The 13,598-nt window shown below is 35.1% G+C and overlaps 2 protein-coding genes across 3 annotated transcripts; both read right to left on the minus strand.

Annotated features, from left to right (window-relative positions):
* Nucleotides 1-543: 543 nt before the first annotated feature.
* Nucleotides 544-6,555, minus strand: LOC112506556 (leucine aminopeptidase 2, chloroplastic-like). The gene is made up of 10 exons (XM_025110685.1): nt 6,490-6,555; nt 4,407-4,827; nt 4,119-4,313; nt 3,130-3,355; nt 2,381-2,507; nt 2,130-2,225; nt 1,503-1,580; nt 1,270-1,330; nt 947-1,134; nt 544-866 (listed from the first exon to the last, which is right to left on the minus strand). The coding sequence occupies exons 1-10, from the start codon at nt 6,553-6,555 to the stop codon at nt 735-737; spliced, it is 1,590 nt and encodes a 529-aa protein (XP_024966453.1). The 3' UTR covers nt 544-734.
* Nucleotides 6,556-7,513: 958 nt separating this feature from the next.
* Nucleotides 7,514-12,805, minus strand: LOC112507457 (transmembrane 9 superfamily member 8-like). Of its 2 annotated transcripts, XM_025112055.1 has the most exons (8): nt 12,733-12,805; nt 11,222-11,265; nt 10,383-10,547; nt 10,185-10,294; nt 9,993-10,101; nt 9,362-9,474; nt 8,823-8,973; nt 7,514-8,733 (listed from the first exon to the last, which is right to left on the minus strand). In XM_025112055.1, the coding sequence occupies exons 1-8, from the start codon at nt 12,803-12,805 to the stop codon at nt 7,576-7,578; spliced, it is 1,923 nt and encodes a 640-aa protein (XP_024967823.1). In that variant the 3' UTR covers nt 7,514-7,575. The 2 variants fall into 2 exon arrangements, with proteins under 2 accessions (XP_024967823.1, XP_024967822.1); XM_025112054.1 differs by lacking the exon at nt 12,733-12,805 and having other exon boundaries at nt 11,222-11,335.
* Between the last annotated feature and the right edge of the window lie 793 nt (nt 12,806-13,598).

Consider the following 13,598-nt stretch of genomic DNA (forward strand, 5'->3'; position numbering starts at 1 on the left):
TCAAATTTAAAACAATAAGCATAAGATTGTTGCAACAAAACTAATTTTTAAATTAAATGATAATTTACTACATTAGGAGCCGGTTTAAATAAGAAGATTAAAAATTATGAGATTGAAAGATTAAAGAAAGATTCACATATGAATCTATTGAAAAATATATTTAAATATATATAAACCGATGTTATAAGAATATTCATATGGGTTTAGGTATGTATCTGTATATGAATTTTTTGATTGATTCACATATTCTCTCTTTATACCTTTTCATGATATTTAGGGGGTGTTTGGATTGTTTATAAAAACAACTTATTGACTTATTCCGACGTGACACTGATAATAAACAATCTTGAGTGTTTGGATAAACAGCTTACACCGATGCCAAACCGATAATAAAGAGTTAAAAAAAAATTAAACTATTCTAACTTATAATAAGTTGATAAAGACTTTTGTAGAAAAACATGTGTTGTTTCAAATAAGCAATCCCAAACACACCCTTGGTATTTTTATCTCAAACTCTTACGGTGCTGCTTAACTATTAATAACTTATAAAAATGAGTTTGAGACTATTTATTATGTGGTGGTAATATCACCACTTTTAAATTGCACATTCAAACACCCTGTCTGCATGACATAAATCTCAAACTACTAACAAAATCCATGAGAAACTAACTGCAAATCACAAATCTTTCTCAATCTCCCATATTTCTTATTCGATTCTTACAAGTTCATAAACATCAAGACGAAGAGTTGGACAGCACCCATTCAACCAAAGTCGAAATGGCAAACCCTGTCGCTGTTTTCTTCTTGTCGTTCCACACAGGTCCAGCCATGTCGATATGCAACCATTGCACTTTCTCATCCACAAACTGACATCAACCCACAATCTTGTTCAATTTCATTCAAACTTTTTGTTATAGTAAGAAGATAAGGATGGCAAACAAAATACCTGCTTCAGGAAAAGAGCTGCAAGAATAGAACCACCCTGTCGGCCGCCAGTATTCACCATATCAGCCACACCTGATTTCATACTTTCCCAGTAACTTTCCTCCATTGGCATTCTCCAAAGCTTTTCTCCAGCAACTTCCGAGGCTGCCACCACTTCCTTCGCCAGCTCATCACTCGGTGTGAACACGCCTGTGGTTTTTTTGGAGAATCCCTCATTAACCAACATGTCAAGCTACCCTTTTTGTATGTTGTAGTCTCATTCGAACTAGACAACATTGTACTCACAAATGCATAGTTTTTACCCAGAAAAGGAAAAACATATACCTGCGATTGAGGGTCCAAGAGCAACAACACAAGCACCTGTCAACGTTGCCAAATCAACTATCTGCAAAGTGTCAAATGAGAGGAGTTTCTCAAAAGGGATTAATCTAAATAACAAAGAGACACCAAAAGAAAACTTTACATCACAAGTATCAGGCAACGCACGATCCCTGACTAATGTTAACAAAATAATCAAATTTAATTGAAAATGTGTTTCAGGGAAAAAAGGGTTATACCTTGTCCACACCTTGGTTACAAGCATATACCAACGCATCAGCAAGTGTAAGCCTTCCCTCAGCATCAGTATTGTTTACCTAAAGCAGGTAGATTAAAGAAAGTTGTTCATTTATACATCATAGATGGATTTCAAGTACCCCTTCATTTCCTTGAATTCTTATTGCTACCGGATGCGTATTACTCCCTCTGTCCCAAAAGGCACACGGTTTTTGAAATGTGTAATTATTACACTTTTTAATCAACAAACTGACAATTTTACCTTTAATAATAGAGAAAGTAATAAATTGCTCCATCTCATAATTAAGGGGAAAATTGAAAATCAGACATTACTTCTGAAAGCGGACATGTATTTTGGACGGAGGTAGTAATAACTAATTCGTCTTCTTTTTTTCAAAGGACAAATAACACAGGATCCACAACAACTTGATTGTCTAGAAAAGTAATTGAATTTTTACAAAAGAAGAGGAATGTTCCATTACCTAGACTTGGGTTCAAACTTCAAAACTTTAAATTCTTTCTAGTGGTATCTTGATGTTCACAAACAGTAGGAGACCAAAAGAAAGAACAAAAGGAAAAGCCTAGTCCCTACCATGCTAATGAGTTTCATGACAGAGCCGGGGAAGTACCTCAATTGTTTTCCCATTTGAGGCCGTCACTATGTCCCCAGGCCTCATTCCTGTTCCACTTATCATGTTTTCACAAGCAGCCACAATAAAATGAACCTGCAATGACAGTATCGTTCGGATATTAAGTCAATCTGCAGCTCCAAAAACTTCTTTGAAGTTCACATATTGGTGTCCAGAAAATCACTGAAGCATGTACAAAAAAACACAGAGAAACCAAAATGTTTTGACTTGGAAGCATGACCAAATGTCACCTCTACTCCAGCCGGTTTAATTTGACCAAGAGCTTTTGCAGCACCTAAAACCGCTGCCGAGCCTCCCATATCAAATTTCATGAGCTCTATTGAACAACCAGGTCCAGTCTTAATATTGTAGCCACCACTGCAAGCAAAAAAGATAGTATTATTTTACACCAAAAGGCATAAGTTAGCAATGACTACACAATTATATATAACAATTAAAACAGATACGAAAAAGACACCATCTGAAGATGATGATCGTAACAATGAAACGCCGATAATGGTGCCACATATTTGCATCCTTGACAAACTTGCTTTATTAGAAAATTTTAACAGATTAAGACCATTTCAATAACTAATATTGAAGTTATCCAAGTAAAAAGGCATGATTAAATAAATATTCATCTGTCCAAAAATAATGCTACACTTTCCTTTTTGGGTTGTCCAAAATAAATGCAATATTTTCCTTCTGGGTAAGATTGCAAATTCATTTTTACCTTTTTGCCCATCAGCAATCATTACAAGGTAGAGATAACGTTGTTTTTTGGTGCTCAAGATCCTCTATCTTATTCTTATTGGAGGGCATTTTAGATATTTGACTAATAGTCGAACACTCCCGTGACAATTCAATACTAATCTCCTGCTGATACACATGCTGCATAAACTCTTTCTTGCTCAATCATATTTTTATTAGAAAATAAATATTTTCTTTCACTAATGATATTAATGAGATTTCACATTTACTTAAAAAACAAAATTACTACCTGTCAAAAGTTAGTCCCTTCCCGACTAAAGCCAACTTCTTCTTGACAGATCCACTTGGAGGTTTATAACACAAATGAATAAATTTTGGAGGATTTGCAGAAGCAGCAGCAACACCAAGATAGGAACCCATCTTCAACTCTTTGCATTGTTCTGTATCCAATATTTTTGCCGTAAGAACATTGCTATACGTCGAAGCAATCTTCTCAGCCTCTTGTGCTAGTACCCCTGAGGTATATACACAACCACAAAAAAGAAAAAAAAAAAAAGAAAAAAGAAAAAAGAGTGACTTATTAGTCATCACAAATTGATTTAGAAAAGAGAAAAAAAAATAACAAATTATATTCGACCTAAAAGGGAATGTCGAAGATCACATGAGGTATGCAAAGTCATACTAAATGACCCAAGGCCAAGGCAGCATACTACCCAATAACCTTTAAATCAAATAAAAAATGGTCACAAGTTATTACTAGTTTTTTTGGGTAAACATGGGTGTCCAGGCCAGCTTGCGTGCACCTCGACTAATCCCATGCGACCCTGAAGATGATAGCCAGGAAAATCCTCCGTGGCCCCAAGTCCTTGCCTTTATTTTCCGGTTGAGCTGGCCCTCAAGGTTATTACTAGTAATTACCAAAAGACTTCTAATCTCCTAAATCCTACTCAGCCGATATGAATGGGATGTCAGAAACTGCCCTGTTAAAATTTCAGACGGTTTTGTGACGACTAAACAGAAACCTAAACAAGTTATCTGAATCATATGCATGAGTCCAACTAGCTACACCTTGAGGGACCACCGCTCAAATATCATTTCTTAGCCCAAGGCAACAGATCAGCAAAATAACCTCCAAATCAACTTTCCACCATGATTTTTGAGTCCATTTGAAGGTTTAGGCAACTTTTCTGTTTTTAGCATGGGTCATTATGGAACCGACACCTACCTACACAAATAGAAAAAAATAGTGGAAGAGAGTGGGCAGAAAGGATGACTAACCAGGGGTGAGTACATTGGCCGGTGAATTTACAAGCTCCTTTCCCAAAATTACCCCTGTGCAAACATCCTCGGTGTACTTGAGTTTCTTCTCTAACTCAGGTCCGGCTCCAAAACCAAGAAACTCAACAGATTTTAGAGTAGGCTTCTTAGACTCTGATTTAAATCTATTATCTTCATACGTTCCAAGTGATATACCTAGCACATTATAGAACACCATGATCAAACTTCAAAGCACTAATAACTTATCTTATGTACTAATACAAGCAGGATATAGGAAGGTAAATCTACCAGTTGCTATTGCTGACACAGCTGTGAGCTTCATTTCAGAAGTTAGGCCTTCAAAAGAAGCAAGAGTGATGCCAGCATTGTTTGCCTGATAGGTTTTCACTGCTGAGGCAACAGATTCACCAAGACAGCGATAGGCTGAAGTAGCTGAACCAGTGGTGCATTTTCCAAGCCCAAATAAGCTGACCCGTTTGGGTCCAACACCTGAAAGCCTAAGAACAGCGGACTGCCCAGCCTTTCCCGTGAAATCTTCCTCTTTAGATACTTCGAACAATAGCCCACCATGTTGGGAATCTAGTTTCTTCAAGATGGAATTTTGGAATTTTGAGTTCACATCTTTCACCATGTCTTTCTCAGTGACACCCACTGCAAGCATATCTCCCTTCCATTCTACCAAATCGATCTCTTTCGCAACGAAAGAGATCTTTCGTATTTTAAACAAGAACAAAAATTAGTTTACGTGATAAAGAGATTCATGTTAACGTGATCTTACCATATTCAAATTATCATAGAATTCATCATAGATTGATAATCATAGCCCAAACCATAATGATCATAAGAACATTCTGAATTTGAGAACAAATAAGTACAGATTAACAAATAAAGCAGGAAATTTTAGACGGAGTTGACTTCAGTCTTTTACTCATCTAGAAGATATAATATAGAGTTCAATCTAGAGTAGATTTTCCTTCATTCATTGGAATTAAGAAGATATCTTATTTCATATTTCATGCAGCGAATTTAAGAGTGATTTAGGCCATTTAATACTAGACCATATTCACATCACTTCTTTACAAAGTGAAACTGTCCATCCAAAAAAAATAAGGCTGTTATTATAAAATATGAATCCCCATACTCTTTAAGTGCATATACATATGCTAAAGACAAAATTGAAGTGATCCGAAATTTTCCCCATTTAACTTATCCGATATGAAAGTGCATATACATGAACGTAAGAAAAGATTATATCAGTGCTACAAAATTTTGACCAATTTAACTTTTATATGTTTCAAAATCAAGTTCATCGATAAGCTAGCAATCATCCATCATCTGGAAACCAAATGCTAGATAGATTACCCACAAATGCTTTTGTTCTTTTTTGGTATACAAACACATGCTCATAGAGAAAAAAAACTTCATGAAAAACCCAATTCAATGAAACCATACAGCTATGTACTTTTTACTGTTACACAAACAAGTGCTCACAAAACATATGAGATCCTAATTCAATGCAACTTAAGATAACGATTGGTGTACATAACTACATTGCACAAAAGATCAAGTGATTCCAGTAAGATTTTAGCGTGTGTTGATATATATATAGAGTAAATGGAAGCTATAATAAAGAGGATTTAGTTTTAAATATTGATGCAAATACCCGCCAAAGAAAATGAAGTGAATATACATGTTACTAAGCAATGATTAGACTGATACTACAAGGTTCATACAATCCCAGTTATTATAAGCTAAAATCATCAAATTCATTGATATAATGTAGAATATCAGCCATTAGTTCAATTTATAAGTTTACACCAACACTCATCCTGAAGTTATCGCCACCACCTAGTTTTCGGATAACATACTATCTCCATCTCACGAAACTTTCAACAACTAATTTAGCATATAGCTTAGGTAAAATGTATGAATACTTGTCAAATATTTAAAACATGAAAGAATTTTATGAAACTGAATCAATACCTTCAATTTATGGATATGAGGTAATTTTGGACACCAATTTTGCCAATAATGTAAATAAAACAGACCAATAAACTACATATATGCTTATTATATTCAACCTACATCTATGTATGACTCCGTTCAATCATGATCACAAAAAGTAACCCAGACAATTTCACCAGAAACAAAGAACAAAATTTCAATTCGCAACATGCTACAAAAACTACTATAAGCAATTCAATAACGACTACGTATAAATGAAGGTTATCAAGTTAGCGTAATATATAGAAAAGTTAAGGCAGTTGATTGAGGAAGATAACACAATATTACAGGGTTCCACATATACAGTGAGAAAACCTATTCAATGATCTGTGAAGATGTAATTAGACACATAAAGATGAAGAGACACCTTGAGTGGATCGATATGAGCAGGAAGGGTGAGGCCAAGAGTGGCCTTAGCAAGAGCATGAGCCATGCGAGAAGAAACCAAGAAATTGATGATGATCAAAGTGAAATAGCCGATAAAATTAAGATCCGATTTTCGTCAAGATCGAGAAAGTACAACGAAATAGTTGAATCGAAGACGAGGCCTTTCAAGTGTCATTTGGGAACAAGAATGTATACATATAGCGTTTACCAATCAGTATCGAGAATTCGAGAGGGTGTCACTGTTTTTCATTTTTCTTTTCAAATATTTTTAAATTAAAGGTTTAATTTTTATTTATCTTTTACATCGAAAAAAGAGATGAATCGATAAGGCGAAGCCAGCTGAAGGAAGGGAGTGTACAACTCGGTCGCAGCCCTAGTTTTTTGTTCGTAAAAACCCAGTTTTTTTAACGGAATCTTATACCGTTTTGGTCCTTAATATCAACATCATTATAGAATTTTCATAAAAAAAAAATGAAGTTTGTTTGATGGTCGGAGATGTTATAAGGGTTTTATTTTTGTTTTTTAAAATCACNAAAAAAAATGAAGTTTGTTTGATGGTCGGAGATGTTATAAGGGTTTTATTTTTGTTTTTTAAAATCACTTTAATCACTCAATCTTGTTATTGTTATCTTTATAACAATTGAACTAGTAAAATTAACCGGGATGGATGAATATTCTACCCTATCTTTTGGGCCTCAATCACTGACCTCTGTAGTTAAAACACATTACAAAAACCACAATGTCGTGTCTGATTGGTTTGAGCTTGGCTCCAAAGATCAAAAGTACCAAGAGGTTTCAGGTTCAAATTCAAAGAGGAATAAAAATCCTCTTGTGGCCGTGGAGATTCAAATGCGATGACTCCAGGCTATCTGCAAAGCAGATGGTCGTCCGGGGATTAGTCGGCTCGAATAACGGGTTGGATATCCCATGAAAAAAAACACACATTACAAATCTAGCAGAACAAAATAGAAAAACAAGATTTTGTAGATGGAATTGAAGCCAAAATGATAGATCAATATCATTTGTTGATGTTAAACCCAATTAACAAATTTGTATAACAACTTGTCTAATCGATCTTGACAGAAGAGTAAATAAGCCTAGTGAACCAGAAGCAAGCACAGAAACCAATCGTACCCGTTAAAACAAAGAAGGAATACGATGCAATCAGCATATACCCAAAGTACAATATACCCGAAACCGGCTTCGTGATGTTCAGCTTCGTGAAGAAATATGTAATCGCGTATATAAACAGGTAAAGAGCCGATGAACCCGATGTAAGATACGATCTCCACCACCACCGATAGTCTTCGCTACACAGCTGGAAATAGCATAACACGATCGTGATCTCAGCACAGGTCACCAGCAAGATGATGAACACGATGAAAAGGAACCCAAAGATGTAGTAAAACTGATGCAGCCATATTGAAGTTAAGATGAAAAAGAGCTCAATGAAAACTGCACCGAATGGAAGTATGCCACCGATCAAGATCGAGAAAGTTGAGCTCATATACCATGATTGATCTGGAATTGGCCTCGGGATCTTATTGCTTTTCACTGGATCTTCCATGGTTGGCTTCTTGAAAGCGATATAACCTCCCACAAACACCAGTGGAACCGAGATACAGAACCATAAGAACACCAAAGCAAACATGGTTTCGAATGGCACCGCTCCAGAAGATTTCTCGCCCCAAATCAGACCATTTAGCACAAAGAAAATGGCGAACACAACTCCCGGGAACATAAAGGCGGTTTTGAGGGTGATGGTTTTCCATTCCGACCCTTTGAAGGTTTTGTAAAGGCGGGCGGTTGCATAGCCGCTAAATATGCCCATGAGGACCCAGAGTAGGAGCAGGGCGGTCATGAGCCCACCGCGGTTTGAAGGCGACAGAAACCCAAGAACAGCAAAGATCATGGCAGCCAGCATCATACCGAAAAACTGAACACCGGTTCCGACATAAACACATAACAGATCAGAATTTACAGGCGGGCGGAAAACATCTCCATGGAGGAGCTTCCAACCTGTATCTTCTTGGGCTTCTTCTTGCGTTTCCAATTGGTTGTACTTGGAGATATCGCGGTAAAGTGTTCTCAACATGATCATTGCCACCATTCCCGATAGAAAAAGAACGATCATAAGAGAATTGACGATTGAAAACCAGTGAATTTGATCATCAGCCATTAGAAGATAAGTATCCCATCTGGATGCCCATTTAACATCACTTTCCTACAGATCAAATGAAGTTAGTAGAGAATTAAGTTATTAACCATGAATAATCCTGCATTTGTGCATCTATTTCTACTCTCAAAGTATACCTGAAACTCAACATCATATGTGAAGATGATTTCCTTCTTATCTTCAACCTCTTGTGGCAGGTCAGAGCCGTTGACCAGCTTTTTCGCATGAGGGTCACAGGTTGTAAGGCGAGTATCGTCACTCCATTCACCATCGTATTGATGTTTAACACTGAATCAAACAAACATTTTGACACTGTGAGAATATGTGAAACCCTGTTAAATTATTGTCCGTAAGAGCCTCTTTTGGGACTCATAACATGCCTCCTCCAACAAAGTCTAGGCAGGAACCAAGAGTCGAGAAGGGGCTAGACGAATTCAGACTGCCCCAGAATGGCGAGTCCCTAGAGGGCTTTGATACCATGTGAGAATATGTGGAACTCCATTAGATTACTCTCTAAAAGAGCTTTTTGGAGAGAAGGCAGGTTCCAATATATATAGGGTAGAAATGGTCCAATCTAGCAGACGTGAGACTATGATACACACAACAAAAGTTGCATAACCGACCACCAACAGAATAAATTAAAGTGACCGTGTGTAACCTTTATGAGTTTTATCACCTGAAAGCTTTAACTTCAAATCCCACAATTCTTGCAGAATCCAGTTGTTCGTCCTTATGAAACTTGACTGTGAATGTTAAATGGTTGTTGATAAAATACTTCTCTACCTTCATCTGCAGGATGTTAAGCCTCAAGTTACAGATATAAATCAGTTGGTAACAAGCCAATTCAGACTTAAATTTGTTTAGTTGCCGATAAACCAATACAACAGAATCGGCTTTATCGAACTTAAGTAAAACAATTGTGCGTCCTACATAACGATGTTACAAAGGGGTGTTAGTACGTATTGGGGCATATTCACAAGCTCTTTATGACACATTTGAATAGAGTATCCTATTAGCTTTTCATATGAGACTTTTGAGAAGTGTCCTATGAACACATATTTTTATAAGACATTCTTTTTTTCAGATGATGCCATATAAATAGACTAATAGGACACTTTATTTCAAAATTGTCCTGAAAAAACTTGTTAGGATGTCGGAAGTCCAGTTAACTTACTGTAACACCTTTACATGGGACCCACAATTGATTGGTGCTATAAAACAGCTTATTAGAACATTTAGATGTATATGGTGTGCCACAAAACTGATTTCGCTGTAGTAAGCAAACAGTAAAAGCTTTTGGGACTTACACCCGCATACCATACTTTGCGACCAACAAGATATCCATGCTGATATAGGACATGAGAGTCCTGTTCCAACCTCGTTACAGGAACAACCAAAGGCAAATTGTCCAATATCCTATTCAAAATGCTCGAAAGTTAACGAATATGTGATGAAAACATAGGGTTAGTTTTATAAATTTCCTAAAATAAGTGTCTCACATGTTGACTCGATACTCATCGTCTATTTTCTCCTTAAATTCTCTGGCTGTTTTCTCATTAAGTGTTATGCGACACACGATATTGCACATCCATGGCACTCGCATTCGGAACTGCAAAGAGTAATTTGGGTAAAGAACTGCAGATACAACATAACAAGAAGCAAAAGTGAATGATGATCTCAAAGAACTTCCGGTTTACCTCATAAGGAGAATTTTCTATACGATCACCACGAAGAACTTCCCCAAGATTCTCGGCACTGTCAACTATTTCTTGTGGGCGACAATAAGGGATGGAATAGTAAGAATAAGGGAGTTGGGTCTTTGTGGAAGACAGTTTGTTTACTTTTACCTTCAAGACATCCCCCTGAAATATACATCATCAACAGATTACATTTGTATGAAAGATTGCTCCAATTGTTCTGGTGTTTGGACATTTTACCAATTGATTTCAGGGCACATCAATGCATGCTAATCAAGATCAACTAGGAAATATCATTACTCTCCAAAAAAGCTATCGAGGAGAAAGGGAGGTTCCAATGTATATCGAGGAAAAAATGGTCTAATAGCTGTTTGGGGATTCTAACAAACACCCTCCAACGCAGGCTAGATGGGCATGCTAAAATACAGATTGATTCGAGTCCCTAGAGTATTCGACATTAACCCTGATACCGTGTGAAATTATGCTAGAAATTACTCTCTAAAAAAATGAGAAAAGATGGGTTCCATTCCACTAGTATGAAAGGAAAAATGGTAGCCGATGAGGGAGTATAAAGACTGGCAACCATAATGTTAAAATCGAAGACTACTAGATGTAACCAAATGGCAGCGATTGAGCTGATTTGAAACCTAATCACAAAATGAAGTAACATGATATCATATTCTTCAAGAACTACATTGGAATCGAAATGATTAGGAGAAACCTTAATGAACAGAAGGCAATTGCAATCACAAGCTATAACAAACACAAACAATCATCTTAAAATCAATAAGCACGCATACATATATGAAAGTATGAAGAAGAAGAAAAGGTTTACTTGCCTTGAAAAAATCCTGGGGAGCGACACCAGGGAGGTAGAAGGAGTATCCATGGATTGATAGCAGAAGAAAAAGGAAGATCCATAAGGGAAACCTCTGATGGCTTGTATCGGCCATGGAATTGCAGAGATCTTAGATGTTGTTGTTGTAATCCGTATTCAAATTGTGTTGGGTATATACATATACATTTATGGGTGTTGATGATTGTGAAACTTGGTTTTCATCGGCAAACCCAGATTGGATGAGTGAACAAGTACTGCATCGTTTTTGTCCGGTGGCAGGTTTTGATCGACGGTTTTGGATTCTTTTGCTCCAAACAACTCTTCCCCCCTTCCACCAAATAAAATTATAAACCTTTGACTTGGGACATGCAATTATAACTTACATTTTTTAATTTCTTTTTATTTAATAATCAATTTATCATTTTTTATTAATAAGAACCAGGAGTGTTAAAATAATAATCAAACCTAACTGTATTTAATTATACTATAAGGGTATTCATACAATCCTACATGATTCATCTTGATTTTAATATTTTGTGTTTTTTTTGTCTCAGTAAATGTTATAATACTGTTTTATATGGTTTTTAAAAAGCGATAATGTTTTTATTTTTAAATAAGATATAAATACGAAGACATCATAAAGAATTGAAAAAAATATATTGATATTAGTACCAAACTAACTATTTAAGATTTCTCTTTTTTCTGTGTATTTCTTTCATTCATTTTTTTTAATTTTTGGTTTAATAATATAACTATTTTTATAAATATAATAATTAAGTATTTTGTTAGAAGTCAATAATTATTCTAATTATATTTTAGATTTTTTATATTTAAAATGAGATGTTTATCATCTATTTGATTATATTTATTTGTAGTTAGTTACACGAATTCAAACATAAAGCTTTAATAAGTTGTACTTACGCACAATTTACTTGTAATCTTGAATTTTAAATAATATGCATCTAGTGACGGATCCAGGATTTTGGTCTAGTGGGGGCATCTTTAAGGTAGCTTAAACACCCACAAAGTCGTCCGTTGTGTTTTTAGCCTAATTCCATCATTCCAAAAGATTTTTGAAGTTTTTTTGGATTATTTCGAGGGACTTTTTAAGGGTTTTTTTTTATCGATTTCGAGGGTTTTTTTCCATCTTTTGGTTGATTTCGAGATACTTTCTTTAGTTGGTGGGGGGTCCTAACAAGAAATTACCGAGGAGAACCATGGTAGAAAGTAAAAAAGACAACTTTTAACCTAGGAAAATTCCTTTTCTTTATTTTTTAATGGGGGCCCTTCCCCCCACCTTTTACATACTAAGTTCGCTGCTGTATGCATTAATAAACAATATTTCATACATAAAAAAAAGTTTTTAAAAGTATTTATCAAATGTTTTATAATATAGTATAAATGAGTCCATTCTCTTTAAATGTATTCATAATCCAGAAAAACCATGACTTTAAATGCAAGTAAGACATAATTTTGTTGAAAATTTAAGAGTTATATATATATATATATATATAGAGAGAGAGAGAGAGAGAGAGAGAGAGAGAGAAGCGTTCAAATAAAAACTTGACCCATTTGTAAAAACCATGTAAACCAATCTCATCCATTCATTTTTTTGATCAATGGCTAAGATTACATTACTTTATTTTAGGAAATAAAAAATTAAAAAATAATTAATATTTATTTTATTTCATCAATAAGGGTAGAATCGGTAAACAAAGGTAACATTAATGTCTATGCATTTAAATTTAATTCATAGTATTTTTTATTCAAGGCAACCATATCAGGTAAATTATAATATTAATGAAATTGATTCACTTTGTGAAGTAATATACTATTTTAATGTTAACATTTTTTAAAATAATATCCATCAATAAGTTATATCAAAATCAAAACACAACATATTCACTAATATATAATAAATAATTTCATAAAAAATTAAAATAAATGATCATATTTCATTGTTTAATACGCTTATTAAATATTATGATTTTGCAATATCGAGTTTCATTATCCTCATTTGATATTGAAACTCATTCATATTTTGCAATGATGAATCGATTTTGTATATGCACCGGTTTCATTTAGCATTTCATCTACTTAATCATTCACCTCCAGCATCATTGTTTATGTCTTAAAGTGTTTCATGACTAACTGTTCAATTACATTATGAACCCGTTTCAGGGACATGCACACGTTACATTTGTAAATGAACTCGTTTCAATGTCTAGTATCCGAATACACGGATCATCATCACACACAATGCAACATTGATCACCATGAAACTTGAAAATGGATATGTTTCATCATCATGAAACGAGTGCATGAACTTGAAAATGAATATGTTTCATCATCATGAAACGAGTGCATGAACATGTTTC

This window comes from Cynara cardunculus, assembly GCF_001531365.2.
Source record: "Cynara cardunculus var. scolymus isolate 2C chromosome LG 2, CcrdV1, whole genome shotgun sequence".
Taxonomy (NCBI): Eukaryota; Viridiplantae; Streptophyta; class Magnoliopsida; order Asterales; family Asteraceae; genus Cynara; species Cynara cardunculus.